Source organism: Acomys russatus, chromosome 30, assembly GCF_903995435.1.
Source record: "Acomys russatus chromosome 30, mAcoRus1.1, whole genome shotgun sequence".
Classification (NCBI taxonomy): domain Eukaryota; kingdom Metazoa; phylum Chordata; class Mammalia; order Rodentia; family Muridae; genus Acomys; species Acomys russatus.
This window is the reverse complement of record NC_067166.1, coordinates 14,402,498-14,427,027: the sequence shown is the minus strand read 5'-3', so window position 1 is coordinate 14,427,027 and position 24,530 is coordinate 14,402,498. Positions and strand designations below refer to the sequence as shown.

The 24,530-nt window shown below is 44.9% G+C and overlaps 1 protein-coding gene across 1 annotated transcript in view; it reads left to right on the top strand.

Annotated features, from left to right (window-relative positions):
• The first annotated feature begins 2,259 nt into the window (after positions 1-2,259).
• Cmya5 (cardiomyopathy associated 5) overlaps positions 2,260-24,530 on the top strand; it is a 92,641-nt gene continuing 70,370 nt past the window's right edge. The window contains exon 1 of the mRNA XM_051172268.1: positions 2,260-2,514. Within this exon, the coding sequence (XP_051028225.1) occupies positions 2,366-2,514 (149 nt within the window). The 5' untranslated portion in view covers positions 2,260-2,365. The remainder of the gene's footprint in view (positions 2,515-24,530) is intronic.

Here is a 24,530-nt window from a genome sequence, read left to right as displayed (position 1 = left end):
GATTATATCCTATTTGTAGAATCAGATTTCTGTGGATTATAATCTAAACTGGAATTTTTAGGCAGTATGCCACTACAAAGTGTTTTAGATAAGATAATAAAGTTATAAATAAAAGTTTAATGTTTATACAAAAATCTTTTTTAGTATTTCTTTTCCACATGAAAGTAGTAGCTTCAGATATACACTATCCTGTTTATTAAGATTGTTTTAAGTTTATGTAAATATTTGTAAATTGGTTAGTACCTGTAAATTTAAATATAAAAAGTAATCTTGGAGGCAGTTTTAACTTTTACAAAGATTGCAGACTTCTTGTAGGCCTATAGTGGTACAGTTTGTACCACTGAACTATTTTTTGCAGACCAATTAAAAAACTAAAACTTACTTTGACTTATAAAGGGTGTTTTTTTTTTTTTTTTTTAAGTTTAAATTTTTGTATGCTTTCAAATGGAATAAAGTTTATATCTGGAAACTGTTGAAGTGTTATTTTTCTGTAAAAGTCATTTTTTTGTCATGAGATTGAGGCTGTAACTATCTTAACTGATCTGACTCTAATTGTGCTTGATTGTTTACTGCACAGAGACCTAGGATGAAGTTCACCTGTGGTTAAGTCCATTAACCACGTGATTTCTCTGGCATAATTAGGAATAAAGCTTTCCACATGGGTCAGTTTTTAAGATTACTGATGTGTAGTACTTTTGATGTAGTAAGGTTTTTTTTATATATGAATACCTTTTTTCTTGGAAACATTCTTAACACATTGTGCAGCTCTCAGAATGTATTGGATAGGGTAGTGCAGTGGTGACCCCAGGTAGTGTTTGTAAATCATCACTGAGGGATGGGTCTTCTGCCTCTGCAGCATTATGACATTTAGTAAAGCCTCAGAATTTACTGCAGTGTGGCCTCTTGGCATTGCCACCATGGTCTCAGTTTTCAACGGCCCCACTCCACTATTTTTGAGCTGGTTTGTTGAATAGGCTAGAAAGCTAAGAAATGTGCGTCTTGGAACTGATGGGCCAGCACTGAAGATCATGTATTTGTGGCAGTCCAGACATATCTGGCAAGTGGGCTGTTAATATATGAGGCAGTTGCTTACACACACACACACACACACACACACACAGACACACCAGTGCTGGGGATTGAACTCAACCTGTGCCTGCTAGGCAAGTGCTTCACCCACTGAGCTATCTATCTCCTCAGTAGGAAACTATTTTCAATTTTGTGTGAATACTACATTTTATTTGTGTGTGTTGATTTTTCCATTATGTCTGTATTAAACTGTTGTTACTGTTAAAAGTGTGGACTCTGTAAGTTTTGGGTTGGTTTGAAAATAGAGTCGTGGCCAAATCAATGGTAAAGAGTCTGCCTATCTACACCTTTGTCCTCAGTGTACAGCAAACAGGCTAGTGTAACTGGAGAATACTACCTTCCCTTCCTGTCTCGTTTAACAACTGTTAAGTAGAATCTGCTGTAGCTAAAGGTTTGGAGATCTAGCGAAACCTCCTCAGAAAAGAGTGCAGCCCGTTGAACTACTCAACAGGTCTCGGCCTTTGCAGAAGCATTCATTCACAAGAACTGGGTGGTGGCCCAAGATGAACACACAGTCTCCTAGGTATCAGCATACTCCATAGCCTGCTTTGAGAGGAGCAGCAAGTTCAAACCTGGAGATTTCAGAGGAAGGTGGTGATCTTGAATAAGTGAACAGGCGGGGCCTTTCAGGCAAATGGAATTCATTTGATACGGTGTAAATACCTGATTTCTAAAAGTGGATTAGTCAGGGTTTGATCTCGAGGAGGATCTTGGGCTTTAGTCCTAGAGCAGTGGTCGAGAGGTTAAGCACTGGCTTTACATGATCCAGTGACATCTCGCCAATAATGAGTTTCCCATTGTCACTGTACAAGCAGTGGGACCTTAGGCTATCCACAAACTGGCACCATAACGTTATCTTCTCAGGAATAACGGAAACAAGAACCTGTCCGAGTGCTGCCTCATTTGGAATAAAAGAGCCCTCTTGCAGCTCAGCTGGAAGTGTAAAACCCACCAGCTCACTGGATGGAAGGCTGGCCTGCATTGGCCAGGTGCAGCCCTCAGCACTGCTATCTGCCCTGGTCCCAAAGGCCGCCTAAGATCTGCCAAAACGGGCGGGGAAGTTGGCAGGCGACGGAGACCAGGGGAAGCTGAGCCCGGGCCTCAGAAACTCCATGGCGAAACTTTCTTGACGCCTTCTATTTTAAGGGCTGGGGGCGCCACGCCCCGCCCCGCGCGCTGGGAACCCGAGCAACCCCGCTGGCCTGCGCACAGTTCAGTCAGACGGAGAACACCGGGCGCGGCGCGGGCAGCTCCGACTCCGGCCTGGACAGGCGCGATGGCGAGCGGCGACAGCAGACAAGCTGCCGAGGCCTTCCTCAGCTGGGGTGCAGACGACGAGGAGGTGGCCCAGGAGCTGGAGACTGAAGAGGAGTCGGAGGGCGAGGAGGAGGAGGAGGCCGAGTCGGAGGAGGAGCCCGACGCCAGGTATCCTGAGCCGGTGCTGGTCCTCCCCCTCCACCCCCACCTCCCCCCGGCCCTGACGAAGCTGCCCACCCCACGGGTGACTCGTCAGGCCGCTGGCCGCCCCCAAGGCTTTTCCGTTCCCTTTCCAACCTCGGGAGTTCATTTTCCCGGAGCCACTCTGTCTGGGGCGCGCAGCCTTCTTTAAAAACTTGAAGGTGGAAGGTTCGTGCTGTCAGCCGGAGTGACAGGTCCGCCTGCAGCAAAGTTCACAGTCGGCCCCCACCCCCACCCCCGCCTCCCAGTTCCTTGTGACTTGCTCATTTATTCTTGGAGACTTAACTTGGGGTTCTGCCTAACCGCAAAACTGTGCTGGAATGCTTGCCTCTGGCTCCCTGAGCTGCATCAGTCTTGCCTGCCTGAGCTCGGGGAGGGGTCTGAAAGTAAAGAGAAGGCTCTGTCCATTACCTTCAAAGGTCTGGCGGCCTCCTGGAGTTATGGCACTGAGCTAGTTTGCTGTAGGGAAACTTTATTTTGGTGCAAACACTCCATACATTTCTTAGAGGAAGGAATCATGAAGGCCAGGTGTTTTGTTTTATCCTAAGCACGTGTCAGTTAATGTTGACTCTTCCGGGATACTCCTATGAGAAGGCCTTGCCGGTGGCAAGTGAGTATTTACCATTGCAGAACGCCCAACCAAGGCCAGAAGAGCAGACAGAAGTTGAAGTAGCCGAAAAGTAACATAAAACGCTGGGGAGGTGGCTCAGCTGGCAAAGTGCTTGCCTTGTACGCACAAGAACTTGAGGTCAACCCCCAAGTCCCGTCGTCGTTACCTGGACCACTGAGGAAAAGCCCAGCATGGTGGCTTGTGCTTGTGGTCTCTATTATGTTCGGCAGACAGAATTACCCGCGGGTGGGGGGGGGGGGGCTCACTGTCCAGTCAGCTGCGCCTATTTAATGAGTTCCAGCCGGAGGTGACCCTGTTTTTTTTTTTGTTGTTGTTGTTTGTTTGTTTTTTGTTTTTTAAGGTAAATTGTTCGTGTGGAGTGGGTCTCCACATACATATACATGTAGCCCCGAGTGCACAAACAGGGGCCTGCTAATTAGGGAAATAGTCAGCTGGAAATCTTGAATCATCAGTTCCATACTTTCCAAGCAAATACCTAGAAGGAGACAAGCTCTGCCCTCAAGAACTTTGAGGGGAAAAGAGAAATTGTGAGGAGCCTCTGACTGTCTGCTAAAGAAGCTGGACTTGTGTGGAGAATAAAGCTTGGCTACTGGGCACGGGCAGAGGGAGGGAGGAACCCCTAGAGTGGAGTACTGGCTACAGCCGGGACTTCAGGAGATGGGCAGGAGATGGGGAAAGGAAGGACAGAGGAGAAGGTGCCTATGGGAAATGGAAGAGGAGTGGGGGTGGGGTGGCAGAGATTCCTAGGCACATAGAGATGAGACTTCGAGTTATGGATGGGGTGCTCATCTCCTTGGCCAGACAATATTTTCCCCCAAATAACAAGAAGCTCCTCTACACTACAGTCTGGTCTTCTGACAGCCTTAAGCACCACTTTGTTTGTTTGTTTGTTTGTTTGTTTGTTTGTTTTGAGACAGGGTTTCTCTGTGTAGCCTTGGTTGTCCTGGACTCGCTTTGTAGACCAGGCTGGCCTAGAACTCACAGGAATCCACCTGCCTCTGCCTCCCGAGTGCTGGAATTACAGGCATGTGCCACCATGCCCACTTTTGGGTTGGCCTTTGCCAAAAGCTAAGAGCTTCAAGTGAAACTATAATTCATCTGAGGTAACTTCAGCCTGTTCTGACTGTAGGTGGTAAAGTAGACACTGCAAGGAAACGAGTCAGAAGAAGCAGAAGCGGCTAAGGAGACCTGGGAAACCATCTTTTTTTTTTTTTTACCTAGATGGGGAATAAACCGAACAGCATTCGAGAGCGCACACTACAGTCGGAGTAGTTTGACAGGCCGATTGGGAAGTGGGATGCCTGGAGAGTTCCTATGAAGAGGCTCCATAAAAGGAAGAGTGTAGACCGTGCTGGGGGTGTCAGGAGAGGGGCAATAGCTGTAATTAGATGCAGGGCAATAGAGGGTCCCTGTATCTCTCACACCTCACTGTGGTCAGGAATCAAACCGGTCTCACTGCGTGTGAGATTGTAAACATGGCGTGAAGTTTAAAATAGGCTCTAGGAGATGGAAGGTGAGAGTCAGTGTCAGCATCCTTCCTTGGACTCATTTACAGAAGATTTGCACTCAGGAGAGGGCCTTGTTGTGCCAGGTCAGTGCCAAGTATTTACCTATGTTGCCTCATGTTAAACCCTCCCAGGAGGGTAACAAGACTATTGTCCTGTTCTAGAGGAGAAAACTGGAGCCTGGTATCATTCACTAAGGATAAATTAAAAAAAAAAAAAAAAAAAAAAAAGCAAGAAATCATAAGATGCCGTGTGAGCCAGCATGTGTACACAGCAAATCAGGAGGAGGCTTTGACAAGGGGGGTCCTCCCTTACCTTAGGGGTGCATTTCTCAACTTGTGGGTCAAACGACCCTTTCACAAGGTTCACCTGAGGCCATCATAAAATACAGATATAACAGCAAAATTACAACTATGAAGTAGCAGTGAAAATAATCTTATTGTTGAGGCTCACCACAACATGAGGAACTGTATTAAGGGTCACAGTGTTAGGGAGGCTGGGAATGGCTGTCCTAAGGGGAACACCCACTTAGCTTTTACTTTCAGAGGTTACTTAAGAAAGAAAGAAGATCTCATCTCTGTACCAAGGTAGAGTTTTCACCCTCCTTAAGCACAGATGTTGTCTAGGTTTTGTGAAAGGCCAGAAACAACAGTTACAAACCCATTGTGTGGGTGTAGAGATCAGAGGTCAATGTTGGATTTCTGGGTCACTCTCTACCTTGCTTTTTGAGACAAGATCTCTCACTGAGCCTGGAGACCACTTACTTAGCTAGGCTGCCTGGCCAGTGAGCTCCAGGGCGCCACTTGTCTCTGTTAGAGTTACAGATGGCATTGCTGTGACCAGCTTTTATGTGGAGGCTACGGATCTGAAGTGAGGGTACTCATTACTCATGCAGCTGGCGCCTTATCAGCTGAGCCTTCTCCCTAGCGTTAAAAACTAAAATTTGTAATTGAGAATTATATACAAGCTTAAAAGTGAAAATAGTCTAAGCAGTGCTAACAGAACGGTTGATGGTGTATTTGTCTGATAGACTCTTACTGAGCCACAAAGTGATCGTAGTATAATATAAAATGATGTTTGTACTGGTTAAATTTTTGTCAACTTGACACAAGGTAGGGTTGTTAAGGGAGAAACTCAGTTCAGGAAACATCTCCCTCAGACTGGTCTGTGGGACATTTTCTTGATTGATGATTCATGGGGAATGGCAAAGTGGTCCTGACTGTATAAGAACAATGGCCAAGCAAGCCATGGAGAGCAAGCCAGTAAGCAGCATCCCTCTATGATGTCTGCTCAGTTCCTGCTTCCAGGTTCCTGTTTGAGTTCCTGCCCTGACTTCCCTCAGTGGAGGAAGCTTAAGAACCCTTTTCTCCCCAGGCTGATTTTGGTCATGGTGCCTATCACAGCAATAGAAAGCAAACTAGGACAGATGTCAAACATAAGATAAAAGAGAGTAAGGTTTAACAAGGTTGATAGCGATTATTTCTGAGTGATGAGATAATGATCAAGTAGAACTTCTTTTGAACATCTCAGGTTTTTTTTTTTTTTTAACATTTATTTATTGATTGATTATATAGTATTCCGCCTGCATGTGTGCCTGCATGCCAGAAGAGGTCACTAGATCTCATTATAGATAGTTATGAGCCACCATGTGGTTGCTGGGAATTGAACTCAGGACCTTTGGAAGATCAGCCAGTGCTCTTAACCTCTGAGCCATCTCTCCAGTTCCTCAGCTTTTTTTTCTTCAGTGAATGCACATGTAGGATCAACAAAAATATCCCTTCTAACAACAAAAATGCCTCTAGAGTTCAGAAAGCTCATCCTTATCATTAAAGGAACCAATTCTTTCCCTGGCCGCTGTCTCTCATGCTAGGCAAGTGCTCTACGAGTGGGCTATGCTGCTGACCTTAGGGCAGTTCTAGTTCCTAACTCTCAGGCTGTCACAAGGGTTAAATAAATTGAGAAAGCGTGAGGGCATACCTGACTCTCAGTAGTAGCTCCCTGCAAATTTTAGTTTCTTATCAGCCCTCGGGTAAGTCATGACCAGAAACAAACCCTACTTCTGCCTGCCGTTCATTAGTGAGGGGAAAGAGACGTTCCAGCTTTCAGCCGAGCAGTGGTTCTGTTCCAGCTGAGCTTGTCTGTGCTTATGCAGTGACTATCTGTGGAGAGCCAGCGGTTGTGGAATGTGCCGCAGACAAAGTCATCCAGAGTTTATCATTGTCCTCAAGGAACGCATGTTCTGGGTGAAGTGACAGAAAACCACAATCATGTTATTAACTGTCGAAAGGCTGGAGGGCAGGTTCTGTATGAAGCACCTCAGACTGCAGAGAAAATCCTAGGTTCCTTCCCAGATGGAAGGGCTTGAGAAGCCACGCCCCTGGAAGAGGATTTGGGGGGTCATAATGAGGTGTCCCAGAAGGCTCGGCACTTTATGCATATGAAAAGAAAACAGTGTTGCTAAAATCTTATCTAAAACCACCTGCCAAAGCAGATCAATAAAACCTACAGGTCTCTCAGAGCCAGGAGAGGCCACTGGAACTTCTGTTCCCAGCCAGTCATTTTACAGATGCAGAAACCTAGTGTCAAGGGACAGTTTTTCAAAGCAGAACCGCTTTCTTTCTTTCTTTTTTTTTTTTTTTTTAATATTTATTTATTTATTATGTATACAGTATTATGCCTGCATGTACTGCAGGCCAGAAGAGGGCACCAGATCTCATTGTGGATGGTTGTGAGCCACCATGTGGTTGCTGGGAATTGAACTCATGACCTCTGGAAGAGCAGTCAGTGCTCTTAACCGCTGAGCCATCTCTTCCAGCCCTCGTTTTCTATTGGTAGGACTTAGATTAGACCCGGGTACTGGGGCACCAGCCCAATGCTCACTAGTCTGTTCCATCTGCAGATACTTGTCGCGTCCTATGGTGTGCCAGGTACTTCCTAGGCCCAAAAGATGATTCAGTGAGTAGAGGGAACAAAGTGTGCACCTCCTAAAAGTGGCTCTCCAGTTTGGAGATGAGTAAACGGATGATCTATAATGTCCCAGAAGGATGTAAATCCTATGGGGATGACTATAACAGGATAAAGGTGGTGATGTGTGGGATAGGACAGCACAGAACGCCTCTCTGCCAGCCCATATTTGAGCCAAGGCTGAAGAAATATGACTCTGGCAAGTGGAAGAGCAGGTGCAATGGCCTTTGGGGTGGGATGTCTGGTTGGCATAGCGGCACAAGAGGATCAGGCTGCCGGAGCGGAGTGAGCAAAGGGGAGGGTTGTCAAAGGAGAGTGCAGGAAACCTGGGCTGCAGGTTTGGGGCTGGGGAGACGGCTTAGTGGGTAAAGCCCTCGTCATGATAGTGGGGGGAACTGAACTGGGTCTTCATCATACATGCAGGGCCTGCCTGTAATCCCAGAGCTCAGGAGATGAGACACAGCATCCCTGGGCCAAGCTGGCTAGCCAGTCTAGCCAGATCTTTGAGCTCTGGGCTCAAGTGGAATATTCTGCTTTACTATAGAAAGGGCGATTAGCTGGGAGTGCACACCTGTAATCCCAGCACTTGGGAGGATCACTGAGTTCGAAGCCAACTTGGTCTACAAAGAGAGTCCAGGACAGCCAAGGCTAACACAAAGAAACCATGTCTCAAAAAAAGAGGGGGGGTAATTAAGGAGGGTACCCAATCCTGACTTCTGGTTTCTCCCTGCACACACATGTGCAACCATCTGCTCCCATAAACACGCACCACACCCTCTCCCACACCCCCACATATGTCTGGGTTGTAGACCAGGTAGGGCCTCACAGGGTGTGCTCAGGGCCTAGATTTTATTCTGAGTGAAACTAAAAAGCTGTGCTCCATCTAGCATTGCCATTCAGGACTCAAAACAAAACACTTTTTTAGAATAGTGATTGCAGTGTTTCCTTAAAGACTAAACGCCAGTGGGTTCACACTGCCGTTCGGCTAAATATTTAGAATGCATACCAGGTACAAGCAAGTACCTAGTTTCAAGCCCACAGTGCCTGGTTTATGCAGAGAGATGTGTCAACAGACTCTCAGATTATCTTTGTTTTGTTGGTTTCTGTCTAAAGCCTTTCCTACCAATCACTCAGGAAGTGTAGACTGTTTCTGTTTTAAAGCAGCCTCCATGGGCCAAGGTTAATTTTCTCTATGTAAGCATGGGGGGGGGGGGCGTTTTACAGCAGTACCTAAAACTGCAGAATCGCATTCCATTGCAGCATTGGCAGGGCCTTGTAAAACATGCCAATCTGTGCTGATAGCATTAAATTTCCTAATGGCATTCCAACGCAACTAACTCATTGTTCTAGGGAAGCAATCTCCTGGGAGATGAGGGTCATCTTTATCAGTGCACGGCACACGGTGTCACATGTCTATTTGTGTGCTGTCTTTCAGCAGTCTGCTTCCCAAGGTGTTCTGACAAGTGTGTTATTCGAGCTAGCCCTCTTCTGAGGTCAGTGGAAAGCCTGGGGGTGGGGGTGGAGGTACTTGGCTGCCTAGGATACCAGAGGCTGAGGGGGAGGGGGAGGAGAGGATAAAACCCAGGCCCTTGGAACCAGAAAGCTAGGAGCTGTTCAAGTGCTGGCTGCATGGCAACACATGCCCTTGGTGAGACTTTGACTGACCAGCGAGGAACAGCGCAAGAATTGTGACTACGTTTTCCCCCCATTGAAAACAGCAAACCTTCTAAAGTGGAGGGCATCTGAGAGAGCGGCGACAAACAGAATTCTGCCATGTCCCCTGGCTGTTCTAAGCGCTGGCTCACGGAAAGTGTGGCACTGCTCAGACAGACGTTAGAACCAAATCATTTCTCCCAAGTCAAGGAAACTGAGAGACAGATGCAGGAGACTGGCTGTGATTTGTGCATGAAAAGAACTGTTTGTCGGTCCAGCATCAGCCAATAGAAATAAAATGTCAACCACATGGATAATTTAGCCTTCCTTTCTTCCTTTTTTTGAAACAGAGTTTTTCTGTATAGCCCTGGCTGTCCTGGAACATACTCTGTAGACCAGGCTGACCTCAAACTCAGAGATCTGCCTGCCCTTTGCTTCCCTAGTGCTGGTATTAAAGGCGTGTGCCACCACAGCCTGGTGCTAATTTGACATTTGAAGTGGCCACTAAAATGAAAAAACAAAAACAAAAACAAAACCCTAGATGAAATAATTTTTAATGATATATTTTGTGTACTACAATAATTAAGGTACTATATGTAACAAATATTTGTAAAACACAGCTGTTGGGCAGTTTACATTGTGTTTTGTATGGTGTACATTTTATTTGAGAGCACATCTCGGTTCCCCTTCCCTTTGGCATACATGTTTCAAGGGCTCTGTAGCCATATGTGATGTGGGGCCAACCACACTGAGCAACACAGACGTGACACCATGTAGAAATTAGCCAGCATTATGGAATCTGTGGGACAACACGTTCACCGATAATGAAGAGGCTATGCCAGTTCATGTGCCAGATATTAGGGACATAAAAATTATAGCACTGAGGAGTTCATAGTCTGGGGAGGGGAAGCAGTTACTCCCAGCACAACATTATTAAGGTATTAATCAAAAAGGAAGGAAAAAGACTCTTGGCCTAAGTTAGAGTTAGGATGGTTCCCTAGAGTGATACTAGCTGGGGAGACTAGTGGACCAAGCATGGTGTGTGTATGAGTAGTTAACACGCCTCAGGTTCCCGCTCCCAGCTCCTGTGCTGCTGCTAATCGCCGCTGTACACTTTCTAGTATCATCCAGAACCACTCGGGATAACACAGGGTTGAGCATAGTGGTTGATGGAGTGAGTGAATGTGTGAGGGAATGAGTGCTGAACGTGAACACATCAGGCTTCTTTAAGAAGCAAATGTAATTGGGATATTGAACTTGGATCCAGTAGACTTGCTGGTTGTTGGCCACTTGTGTAGCTAGGGGTTGGCAATGCGCAGTGACTCTAGAAAGACAGTAGCTTGGAGGGGACAGTGACAAGTACTGAAGGATCATTCAGTTATGTCGTATGCAGGGAACATCCCTGACTTCTGTGGCTTGACCTAAAGCCACCCCTAGACTGAACCCAGAGCCAGATGGGAGAGGAGGGATAAGTACAGCCTTTGGCTTTTGCTCTGAGAAGTCTCTCTTAAGCCAACTGGAATGCCTTCAGTATAAAAACTCTATACACTGATCTGGTGAAGTCCAACCTATGTGGGAAGATCAACCGCCATTGCTCCATCTACCGAGCAATGTCTCAAAAGCCACTCACCCGCAGACCTCCTATGCCTCATTTTTACATGATTTTCTTTAGGAAAACTCACATGCTAGGAAAAAAACAAAATCACTCGTCATTTCTGTGCCGTATAGATTTCTAGTTTTTGTTTGTGAATTTAACAACGTAAGATGTTTGTGTTCATCACAAACTACCTCTTAGTGACTGATCTCACCAGGATACTTAGAATTACTTGACTTGTGGGGGAAATAATCCCCCCTCCCCTTGCAGAAAAGTATCCATAGCAAGTGGCAAGCCTTAGCATTCAGCAGCTGTTTACTACGGGTCTACTCCATGCCAAACATGGAGCGAACGAAAGAGCTAGTTTCTAAGGTATCTGTTCTAGACCCCAGAGTGGGTAGATAGGTCTCTAACGGCCACTGAAGTCACTGCACGGTCAGGTAGGTCCTAGGGAGCTGAGGTAGGGGTCTGGTTTGGATCCCAAGTGGTTGTCTTTCAGTCTCAGGGTCCCTGCTGCCAACTCTTCTCCCTCCATCCACAGCAAAAGCCGGCCACTGTTTGGTCATGTACTTGGCAGGAGAGCCTGCCTGCCGGTGGCACTTGCCCTAGGGGGACGCTTTAACGTCATCTCCCTGACCCTCTTGTGTTTGGGACTAGTGACGGAGGCCCAGAGAAGGGAAGGGAAATCAACACTTGACCAAGGACAGCGCTGTCACTTGCTATCTTGAATGTTTTTTAGATGAGATAATAGTTCAACAATACAGGCATTGCTTTCACCCTTATTTGGTGAGAGAGAAAATGGAGGGTAAAAAATACTCAGGAATTTACATAATTTCAGATAGCTTGCAGGATATAAGCGAGGGTGCCAGCATGGCCTATGGCAGCTAGCCTGTTTGTCTTCAGATGATATATAAATGTGCATACCATACAGTAGGTTATACATATATATAAAGACATGTACTCCTTATAATGCGTCTTTAACTGATGCCTGTTATTCATTTACCAACTCCTCTTTATTTGAGTATAATTTTACTACTTTAAGATTTGTTTTTAATCATTGTAAAAATTTTAAATTTATGTGTATGTGTATTTGTCTGTTTATGGCTATGCACACATGTATGTGGATGCCTGCAGAAGCCAGAAAAGGGTGTTGGATTCCCCTGGAGCTGGAGTTATGGGTGGGTATAAGCCACCTGACACAGGTTCCAGGAACCAAACTCATGTCCTCTGCAAATATAACACATGTTTTCAACTTCTCTCTCTGGCACCAATTTTACTATTTTAAAATGGTAGTTTCAATGTCCTTAAAAAAAAAAAAAAAAAAAAAAAAAGCAAAAGCATAAAACGCCTGGAAAGTAGTTGCTAACCTGACAAGCACTTTTGCTATATTAAGTTTCTTAGTGTGTAATTAGGAGAGTCAATATTGTGTTTAAAAATAGACATTAGGCAACTCAGTACACGGGTTTCATGAGGTCAAAGCCAACAACACCAAACACTCCTCTACGTGCCACACAGGACCAGATGATACACATTCAGTAGGAATTTACCATAATAGCCATGAAATTCTGACGATTTCTTTTATAGTAAGTGTAAGGTGGTCAATTTAAAACTTTCAATCTAGCTTTTCTTTTCTTTTGGACTTTTAAAAGTATTTTTTATTAATTTCATTGGGAATTTAATATATGCATCAATGTATTTTCATCATATTCACCCCCCCCCATTCCTTCCCTAATGCCTCTCAGATACACTCCCCACATACTTTTTTTTTGACATAGGGTCTCATACTTTAGCTCAGGCTGGCCTAGAACTCACATGTAGCCCAAGCTAGCCTCAAACTCATAGCAATTCTCCTGCCTCAGCCTCCCAAGAGCTCGGATAACAGGTGCATGTCACCTAAGGTATGGTCCTGGGACAGACAGCCCTAGGAAGGGAAAGATGGGGCCTTAGCAATGACAGGAATGCACATGGGGCAACTTTCAGGAAGCAGCAGAAAACAGCCTCCATCAACCCTTGTCCTCAGGTCCCCAGGGAAAGTGACATTCTTACTTCCCAGACTCCTTTTTTAAAATATCTAAGATTAAAAGGGGGTGGGGAGAGCTGGGCGCAGTGGCGCACGCCTTTAATCCCAACACTCAGGAGGCAGAGACAGGTGGATCCCTGTGAGTTCAAGGCCAGCCTGGTCTACAAAGCGAATCCAGGACAGCCAAGGATACACAGAGAAACCTTGTCTCAAATAACCAAACCAAACCAAACCAAACCAAAACACCAAAAGGGTGTGGGGAGAAATAGCATGTACAGACTTAGTACGATGAGATATAAACTAAACTTGCCCAGCAAACAAATGTATCATTAAATTGATTGGCTAATAGAATTAGGATCCTTACTTTATTTACATACCTTATCTTTTAGAAAAAAAGAAAAACAATACCGGTGGAGTGTTTGGACCCTAACCTAGGATGGCAGAGGGATGAAGTCACAGCTGGGGATCAAAGCAGAAAATACTGAGGAAAAGAAGGGTCTTACTTGAGTAACTTAGTGGGATCAATGACCTATCTTATCTTAGAAGAAAATGGCAAGAAAGGGCAATTGTTTCTTAGATTTTTCTATTCCTTCCTGCTCCAGTTCACAAATCCGGCTCAGCCTGCCAGTCCCCACTTGTCAATCCCACCACCCCCCGCCCCCCAGCAGATCTCATGTCACTAACAGCGCCCTACCTAAGTCATGGTCTCCAGATGGCTGTGCTCAGTTTTGTCCGCTGGGCTGTGAGTTGGAACAGAAGCTAACTGACCGATGGTCGCTGAAGATGATCTGAAAGATCAAAACTCCTGTGGAGGGTAGAAAATAGGACTTAAATGACTGGGAACAGCTCCTCAGACTGTACCTCAAAACAGGTGACTCTGTCGTAAAAAGACAAGCCAGTTTAAAGTTGTAAAAAGAATCCTAATAGGTGGGTTTCCAAAGAGAATATACAAAGCCTAATGAACATATATGCTCACCACTGTTAACCATTGGGAAAAATGCAAATTAAAATCACAAGATACCACCACACATCTTCTTTTTTTTTCTTTTTCTTTTCTTTTTTAATTTTTTTATTAATTTATTCTTGTTACATCTCAATGTTTATCCCATCCCTTGTATCCTCCCATTCTTCCCCCCCCCATTTTCCCATTATTCCCCTCCCCTATGACTATTCCTGAGGGGGATTACCTCCCCCTGTATATGCTCATAGGGTATCAAGTCTCTTCTTGGCAACCTGCTGTCCTTCCTCTGAGTGCCACCAGGTCTCCCCCTCCAGGGGACATGGTCAAATGTGAGGCACCAGAGTACATGAGAAAGTCATACCCCACTCTCCACTCAACTGTAGAGAATATTCTGACCATTGGCTAGATCTGGGTAGGGGTTTAAAGTTTACTGCCTGTATTGTCCTTGGCTGGTGCCTTAGTTTGAGCGGGACCCCTGGGCCCAAATCTGCCTATCATAATGTTCTACTTGTAGGTTTCTAGGACCCTCTGGATCCTTCTACTTTGTTATTCTCCCATGCTTCTCTCATTTAGAGTCCCAATAGGATGTCCTCCCCTCTGTCCCAGTTTCCTGGTAAGTGAAGGCTTTCGTGGGACACACACATCTTCTAAGATGGCAATAATTAAAAAGATAATAAGCACTGGTGAGGGTGACTACTCAAATGCACACCAACTGATGAACAGATAAAGAAAACATGACCCATGCAGGAGACCGTTACATCATCATAAAGAGGAACTAAGCATTTTGATATGCTACAGGCCGGATGAGCTTTGGAAACAGCTAAGTGAAAAAAGCCAGACAAAGAGGATGGTTTTGTTTGTTTGTTTGTTTGTTTGTTTTTTGTTATCCCATCTATACAAAATACCCGGAATAACAAAGCCTTAGAGACAGATAGAGACAGATGGCTGCCTGGCACTGAAAAAAAAAAAAAATGTAGTCTTTGCCACCATGTTTGCGGGGAAGTAATTTAAGAAGACATTCTAAACCAACCTTTGGTCTCCACAACTGGGGAATTATCTGAATGGGAGGAGAGATCAGCTGTTGGGACTGTCAGGAAGGATGGGGGTGTCTCCTGGAGCAGCGGACAGAAACAACAGGGGGCCTGGGTAAACTTTCTCCTGGCTCATGGCTCATGACTTGGTCCTCAGTTCACTTAACATGTGGCCTTGTAGAGTTTGTTCTTCCTTAGATAGTCTACAGCTAGGTAATACATCTCCAATTTACCTCAAAAACCACATTCACCAGTAAACAAATATAGCCATATGAAACATCTGCCCCGTCAAGTACAAGCAGCTGCAGCGTAGCCATATTTACACTGTTTGTTCTAGCATGGGCCGTCCATTTCACAGGAAGAACAATAAGGGGGTGCTCAACACACTCTCTTACCCATGATGATGTCTGCTTTAGGGTTTCAGAGCTCTGCTGAAATCCCTTGATTATCTGGTATTGTCAGACACTGATCCCGTCTAATCCTTATAGTCCAGACACCAGGCCAGTCTCTTTCTGGAGAACTGTGCTTCAGCTTACAGTGTGGGTGACTCCATGGCTTATATAAGGTCTGCAATGGGCAGAAACAGGATTCAAGTGGTATCAAATCTCTTCTTTGTTAACATGGACACAGAGAGAGTCCATTTGTTTGATGTTTGAAAAGGGGGACTTGGGGCAGGTAGCAACAATTGGGCGACCTACTCACCTTAATTTTGCTCTTTTTTTTTTTTTCCAATATTGTATTATAGTGTATTTGTTTTTAATCTTTGAAAGTTATCAGTTAATTTTACTAATAAAAATGTAAATATACGGCTGGAAAGGTGGCTCAGTGGTTAGGAGTCCTTTTTCTTCCAGAGGATGCTTGGTTAGCAGAAGCTATGGTGGGTGGCTCATAACTGCCAGTAACCCAGCTCCAGAGGACCTGAAGCCCTCTTCTGGTCGCTATGGGCACCCATACAAATGTGGCGCACACACACACTTACATACATACATATATACATACATACATACGTACAAATACATCTCTAAGAGACACTAAATATATTCCATAAGCTATCCAAAGTGGGTTTTTAAAAAAGTTCGCATTAGCTGTAATTTCTGAGAATAATTTAGCATATGAGATGGTGTCCAGAAAAACAGAAGGTATTTGATGCTAAATAAACAACTGCGTGCTTTACAATGAGATGGTCCTCTATGTATCCTGGGTTTAACATAACCTGCCAGGGATCCCAAAGCACACACAGTGTGTGCGTGTTTGTGTGTGTGTGTGTAGAATGCCAGACAGGGTCTGAGTGAGGCTCACACACAAGCGTTTATAGGTCTGTAATGCAGTCTTCCTAATACAGGGAACCTACAAGGCCCTCCTCCCAGTGCTGCCGAGTTTATCCTACCACCCAGGCAAGGCCCCACGCTTCATAAAGACACAGCGTGCAGCACACGGCACCAGGCTGTGTTACTTCTCTCACTCCTCCTCCTTCCCTGGGAGCCTGAGATTAGAAGAAGAAAGAGCAAGAAAATGATCTCCTCTTGGAAAAGCGTGCCTTCCTTTGTTCTTAGCTTATTTCTTAATCTCCCCTGGAAATGATCGTCTATTGCTAAACAACAACAAGTAGACAAACAGCAGCCACCTAAAATAAGAACTCCAACACAACTTTGTCCAACGCTCTGGGACCGGGGCTGTCATTTGTGGACAGTTGTGCTGAGTGTGTGGGGATGGGGTGAGGAGGAAGGAAAAAGGAGGGAGAGGGGAGAGAGAGAGAGAGAGAGAGAGAGAGAGAGAGAGAGAGAGAGAGAGAGAGAGATCTCAAATCAAAATGCCTCCGTTTTGTTTAGTTACACTTTCCAGAGGCAATCATTATGAAAGAGACGCTGTCTGTCTTGATTAAAGCCTTATTAATAAATTAGAGTAAATGCACAGATCTTCAGAGTTGGGACTGCACAGTTTGGATCCAACAGTGCAAAGGAAGAAAAAGGGAGAGAACAAATATCCAGAACATTCATTAGACTAGAACATCCAGATGTTCTTCAGCTTATGCTGGGTTTAACAGAACCTGACATTTTACATAACATAGCATCACCTGATCACCCCTGGTAAGCTAAAGCCTTGCAGGCCAAAGTGCATTTACTACAACCAACAGAGTGACCATCTTTGCTTAGCATCAGAGTGGCCATGGAGTGTCAGTCCTTTGCCCTCATGGTACATAGCCTGGCCGACTGGCGCTTTGGCTTGCTGCTAAAGCCAAGCATCCAGAGAGAGAGAGAGAGAGAGAGAGAGCGAGAGAGAGAGCGAGAGAGAGAGAGCGAGAGAGAGAGAGAGAGAGAGACAGAGAGAGAGAGAGAGAGAGAGAGGGAATTGGATCAGCAAAAGATAAAAATTCAAAACATGAAGTATGGGGTTACACTGAATGCTTATTGCTTTCACGCCGTTGTGCGTTTGAAAAACTGTAAGTCAAACCATTGACAGGCTGAGGCCTTTTGTGAAATAAGCGTTAGACTCCTGTTTAACCTTCAAGCCCTGGAAAGAGAGGGGAGGTATTAATCTTTATTCGCACAAAGTCTTAGTCGGCTTGCCCTGCTATAGTAAAAGGCACCAGACTGGGTAATGCATAGGCAGCAGAGCCCTATTGTCCACAGGTCTGGAGTTTGGAGAGCTAATAAGCAAAGTGCCACCGTTTGGCGATGGCGAGAGACCATATCTTCTTGTTGAGTGGAAGGAGACCCTTCACCGTCTCTCTCAAGGGTTCTGGGTCCTGTCTGAGTACTTCATCCTTGGGACCCAATTACACCAACTCTCTCAATGTGGTCAGTTGCTGATTAATTTTCTTGAATATTTGGGACACGTTCAGACCGCACACAGCTGTATCAGTAGTAAAGCCAGGACTTAAGCTCGAGCCTTTTGGAAGTGAAGATGTTATTTCTTACCACCCAGTGCTGTTCCTAGCCCAAGGAGTGGTCCGTATGGAGCTAAAGAGACAAGGAAGTTTCCCTCTCAAGACTTCCCGTCGCATAAAGACACAAAGTAGATCCTAGTATAATACTACGAAGGAGCCTCAGCAAACACTGGCGGGGACCCATCAAGGCAGCACTCCACCAGCACTGGGTTCCTGGAAACCTCAAGTAATGTGCTCACCATTGAGGCAATGAGCTCACCGGGAGCCAACTTAATCATACGCTGCTTTTCTAAAACCTGTTATCAAGACAGAATTCACAGGGTGGGAAGTGTTGGCAGGGAGTAGAAAGGTCTCCCTGGGCATTATTCTAAGACAGCAAACCTGTAGAGACTTGTGTCTCTAAAGATTTTTGCTAGAGCACTTGTGTTAAAAAAAAACAAAACAAAACAGGCTCTCAATGTGTAGCCCAGGCTAGCCCTGAACTTGTGATCCTCCTGCTATAGCCTCCCTAGGCCTGGGAGTACAGGCAGGTGCCAACATGCCCAGCTCACACCAACCTTTCTTATAAGGTGGAAACAATGTAACTGCTCAGGAGGGTATTGGGGAAATCAAATGTCACAGCGGATGACAGAGTGAACTTCATTTCTCAAAGGAGGGTCTCTCTGAGATCGCCCACAAGGCCAAGACCATTTTCAGGGTGTTCTAGGCCTTTTCACATTTCCCACTCTTACTCCGTTATGAGGGGAGGGTATGTTTGCATGTGACTTGGATGCAAGTCTCATTTAAAGGTATGTATCTATAGAGACACAAATGTTTTTAAATAGAAATCATGTCGACTGCATGGCTGGCAAACCTGCTATGTGATTTCACCATCTTAAGATGATCACGTGGTATAAAGCAATAATTATAAAACTTCTTAGTCCTAATGAACTGTCCACTTATTATTGTATCTCCTTTTAGACTAAGAAGTGACAAGCCTCAAATACTTGAAATTGGTATGGACTTTTTGCATGATGATGATAGAAAAAAATCAAAATTATATTTTTACAACATACTGTATGTATGATTCAACCCTGATTTAAGATATTCTTGACATTTCAAGGTTATAAAGGTCTATTCAGATTAACAAAGGTTAATTTACGATGTACTTGGCCGCCACACACTTGTTCCTGACTGGTCTTGAATGCATGAATAAATGCTGTTTCAGGCTCAGTGTAAGATAAAGAAGATGCCTCCAATTGTCAGTGGGAGAGTACTACCTGGGGTCTGTCTGTTTTAGGCCTTTGAAAAACATTTCAGAGGATGAAATACAGATTGCTTTTCAAACTAGGGTTTTATAAATTTCTTTGATGGGTGTTTAAGAAGCGATATGGAAAATTCAACTTAATTTTTAGATACGACTTAAGAGATGTGCACACAGCTTACTATCTCATAAAGCTGATCTGGGGGCTGTGGAGTTTTGCAGTAATCCCATTTATCCCAGCGGCGCTCTTCACAGAAACAAATTAAATTGTCGAACTTGTTGTACAGACTTTCAAGTTTGAGGTTTTACAACCCACTTACAGTGACTTCCTAGTGTACCAACAACCAGCCAGGGCTTCATTTAATCCGTTTCTTGCTCCCCTGTGCAATTTAGAGAGAGAGAGATTCCATAGAGCTTGCTTGGTTTTGCAGTCTGCCGTGCTTTAAGCAAGGGGCTCTTGCGTCCTTTCTTCCCCTTCCCCCCCGCAGTGGTGGGCTTTCCGCCTGGTGGACCCATCAGCTGAGCCTTCTGAGGCTGTCTCATTTGGGAACTCTGCTGACGTGATTCCACAGTACTCTGGTGCTCCTGCAACCGGCCTAATGGCAGACATTGACCCAAGGTCACCACCATTTAAACATGGTGGAAAGTAAGAATGTAAAATGCCTAGAAGAAAAGTGCTGGGCAAGTTGAAGAGAGTGATGCAGAGTTTAGCGGTCAAGAGAATTGCCGTGTTCTTCAGAGAGAAACCTTCCAGGCTCTACTTGTCCACACTGAAGAGGGCATTTGTTAGAATGGCTTGCAGGACTCATGCTCTGCAGTCCAACAGTGGCTAGCTATGTGTTAGAGAGGAGGAGAATTGCTTCAGAGCACGTTCAAGGCTGGATGCCTCAGCTGTATTATTCTGGTGCCCCTGGCCTGGAGTAACTTCCTGAGTAATCAAGGAGAAGCCCTGGTCTTCAGTTCATTGGCAGAGGAGGGAAGAGGAGACGGGGTAGGGATGGGGGTGGAGGCTGGGGGTGTGGGGGGGGTGGGGATGGGGGAGGTGGGGCGTGGGAGAGCAGAGGGGTGGTTGTAATAGCCGCCATCCAGGCAGGAGAGACTTCTTTGTATCAGGGCTCCTGCTGCTAACTCTGGGAGAGGGTCTCAGGAAATACTCCAAGAAGACTCCAAAGGAATGGCTCTTGGATAACCCCAGATCCAATCTCATTGACAGCTAAGTTTAACCGCAGACCATCCGCGAGCTGAACTGGGTTTTATTTTTTTTTTAAGGGTATTATTAATAGTAGTGTTTTCAAGACCGCTATGTGGAGGTTCTTTGTTGCAAATTTAGCAAGCAGAATTACTGGAGGTCCACCATGGAAAGCGCACCAGATTTCTCCTGCTTTTTGGGCAAATTATCCTTCATACTTCAGTCCCAAACTGTAAAGTGGAGCAGTCAAGAAGTCTATCCTGGTTTGGTTGATTTAAAAACCTCCCAACCTGAACACTCTACTCGGATGAAGAGCTGTGTCTCTTAGTAACCACCAGTAGGTATCCACAGAAACTCCCATCAAGCCTTGGGAACAGTTACCGCTCTGAGATTAAGTCCGTGGTTGTTGATGAATCCCAGGGCTAAACAGGTCAGCCTGTGTTTATTACCCGGATGGTCTTCCATTCGGTTTACTTTTTTCTATTCTTAGACCATACCAAGGTTCTCAGCTCGTATAGATCTGAAGACGTTTCTGATGTTACATCTGGACTTGGGAGTCCTACGATACTAATGCATCTGAGCACACAGAACAGGCAAAAGTTGGCCTCCCCAGTGCCAGGAGTGCCACTCACTGCGGAGGAGCCTCCCCGCTCCCAAGACCACACATAACTGATTTGTCCACATTTTAGGCTGAAGAGATTACTGAGCTGTGAACCAGCTGTGGTGCTTTTTGATGTCGTTTTGATGGTTGATTTCTCCGTTGTGGGGACCTAAGCCTTCGTGCATGTTAGGCAAATGCGGTACCAGCAAGCTACGTCTCAACCTTTTATTTTTATTTTTAAATTTCATATATGAGTATTGTATTTAGGAAGCTTCTTCCTTCCATCCAACCTCACCTGTTTTAATTTATTGTGAGCTAGGGATCACTAAGCTGTCTAGGCTGGGATCACTAAGCTGTCTAGGCTGGCCTTGAATTTGCACTCTGACTTTGGCTTTCCAAGCAACTAGGATTCCAGGTGTGGACCACCACACCCTGCTCTGTAGCTGGCAGCTTTTTAATCCTTTAGTTTTCAATAAAAGCGGGAAAATGGATGGATGAGAGTTTTGTTTGGTAGTGCTAGAGATCAAATCCAGGCCCCTGTGCATACTAAAAATGTCACTACCACTGTTCTGTATCCCTTGCCCTGAATTTTTGAGACAGTCTCCATATGTCCACTGTGTAGGTCACGCTGGCCACAAAACCCAGACTCCTCTTGAGTACTGAGATTGCATCATGTTCCACTGTGCCCGGGGATGGGCAAGACTTTTTCCCTTTCACCAGAAGACACAGGTATTTCCTTGCAGTATATATATATATTGAGTCATAGACATAGCTCATGGCCAGCCTTTTAATAGATTCCCCTTGAGTATTTATACATTGATTGCTAATGCTAAACTTCACTCTTTTTAACTCTGGATGCATAAGTAAGTGATTCACACAGTTTTAAAGTTCTATAAACCAAACATATTCTATTTGTACTAAATGGAGAATACAGATGGGTAGGAGTGCCCGCACCTGTAATTTCAGTACTCAGGGGACTGGGGTAGGAGAGCTGTGAGTTAGAGGCCACCCTGAACTGTACCCTCGGTATTTTGTTTGGTGATTAAAGAAGCAAGGCACTATTTTGAAACTTAATACTTTCAAATGGTCCACTTACTCATCTGGTCTTATGGCTTCATTTTGGATAAATTAAACTTCATAATTTATGCTCTTACCAAGTTATTTTGTTTGTTTTTGTTTTAGAAATTTGATTGAACAGCTGGGAAGAGCAGAGATGGGGTGGTGGTAACTGAAAGTGACTTTGTCTATGTTAGTTTGTGTGTGTGTGTGTGTGTCTGTGTGTGTGTGTGCACACATGAGGGATTGAACCCAGGATCTTGTGCATGTTAAACACATACTCTAGCCCTGACCTGCAGCCCCCAGCTGTATAGATTGTACATTTTTTTTCACTAAGATGCTCTTTATTTACTTATATAGTTAAAAGTAAAGGTGTGTCAGTTAAACAGTTGGTGGTTTTTTTGTGTGTGTGAATGTGGAGGCCCGAGGACAACATCTAGTGTGCCCCTCATTACATTTCACACTAGTGCATTCTCCATCTTATTATTTGAGACAGGGTCTCTCCATGAGTCTGGAGCTCACTGACTCTATTCGAATGGTTGGCTGGCTGGCCAGCAAACCCTAGGGACCCTGCTGTCTCTACCTCCCCAGCACTCAGTTTATAGGTGTGCATTGTAATTCCTGGTTTGGGGAGGTCAGACTCAGCCTCATTTTTGTATGGCAAGCACTGAGCTATCTTGGTAGCACCCCAAAAGTGGTTTTTTTGTTTGTTTGGTTTTTCCAGACAGGATTTCTCTGTGTAGCCATGGCTGTCCTGGAACTCATTCTGTAGACCAGGCTGACTTCAAACTCACAGAGATCTGCCTGGCTCCTCTCCCTAAGGGATTACGGGCATGCACCATAGCCTGGGGCTTCCCAAAAGGGTTTTCTATGGCAAGATACACAGATGTCTTAGAGGTTTTATGAATCAGGAGCTTTAAGTTGTTACAGAGTAGCTCGCCATCCCCCACCCCATAAAGCCTTTGGAAAGCCAGAGTGATACGGACTTTGGAGCCGCCTTACAGCTTGGAATAACATCTGAAAACCTCTTTAGAACGCTAACATGTATGTCCTGGAGCTACAGCTTTCAAGATGAACACACACTATGGCGTCCCAAAGCACACCAGGCACATTTTTGTACCTTCACACCTTCTCCCTTCAGCACACATTCTTCCTTTTACCTGAATTGCTTCTAATTGCCTGCAGCCTGGTTCTCCTGGAAAACTCATTTTCGCCCCATGTGAAATCTTACATCGGTTTTTATATTTTGTGCTTCTATTTTATACCTCTCTTCTCACACCTATAGATTGTCTGTCTCATTTGATCTCAGAGGGGGAAAAATTCTGCTCTCGTATCACATCTGGTGCCTTTGGCTGTTGTGTGACACTGTTTCTGGGGGGACATGAATAAACATCTTTTCAACCCAGATCGGGAACAGACACCAGGTCAAATATGAGTAACACCCAAATCCAGCTTGTTGAACCAGTGTGTCTTATTTGGGTTAGCTCCAGGAATATGGGTAAAAGGTTACTTACAGGAGTAGAAAGGATTCAAAGACAGACATGACCAAAAGTCCACTCTAGAGTGGGTAACAGATCATGAAAGCTGAACACCTGGTGCACATCGCACTGCCTGTGCGCAGCTCCACAGGGAGAAGTGTCTTTTCCATGCAGCTTTGCTGGTTTGTGTCTCTTCTAGACAGCTCAATTTGTCTGGGAGTGTTTCTCAGCAGTCCTCACTGCTTATGTGTGGATGGGGAAGGAAAGCCTGGGGAATCTGGTCAGTTTCAGGGACTTCCTGAAGCCTTTGAGTTGTTTACTTCCTGAGCTAAATGAGAATTCCTCTAGGATGGAAGATTTCACCGGGTTATGAGCATCCTGCATCTTAGTGAGTTTCCTTCTAAGAAAGTTGCTTTTTGGTGTTGTTTCAGTTGGTGTCACACTGTGCTACAAAGGGTGTGTTTGTGGTCACAGGTCTGTGCTAGTCACCACATTTCAGGAAGAAAGGACCTATGTGACTCCTCACTCTGCTCTCATGATTTTGCACATTGGAAGTTTTTTTTTCTTTATTAGAACTCAAAAAGGAATTGTTTATGATTTATTTTTCTAGGCTCAGTTTTTTACGTTTACTTTTTAAAATTTGTAAAATGCCGTTAATCGCGCTATCTATGGTACAGGTCAGAGGTTAAAGTGGTAGCAATTAAGGAAAGTCTGTCTAGCTGTTAAATTACTTATAATAAGAATGTCTTTACTTGTGCACTTAAAGGCATATTTATGTACACAGAAGCATAAAAGTGTTTTATATGCCAAGATACAGATGTTCAGTGTTGGGGTAAAATGTTTAATGGTGACTGAGCCCCCAGCAGTCCCAGCCTGAGTAGCTGTTTATCTCTGACTCACTGGAAGATACAGAGCTGGTGGTCCAGTGGCTTACTTCTCACACATAGTAAAATTCAAGCCTCCTACAAGCTCTGGTGTGTTGGCTCCCATCTATACTTCAGCCTCATCTTAGATTTTCTGATCTGCTCCAACTAAGAATGAACTTTGCCCTTTATTACCCACGGTGAGGGGCCAGAGAGATGGCTCAATGGATAAGAGCACTGTCTGCTCTTCCAGAGGTCCTGAGTTCAATCCCCAGCAACCACATGGTGGCTCACTATCATCTATACT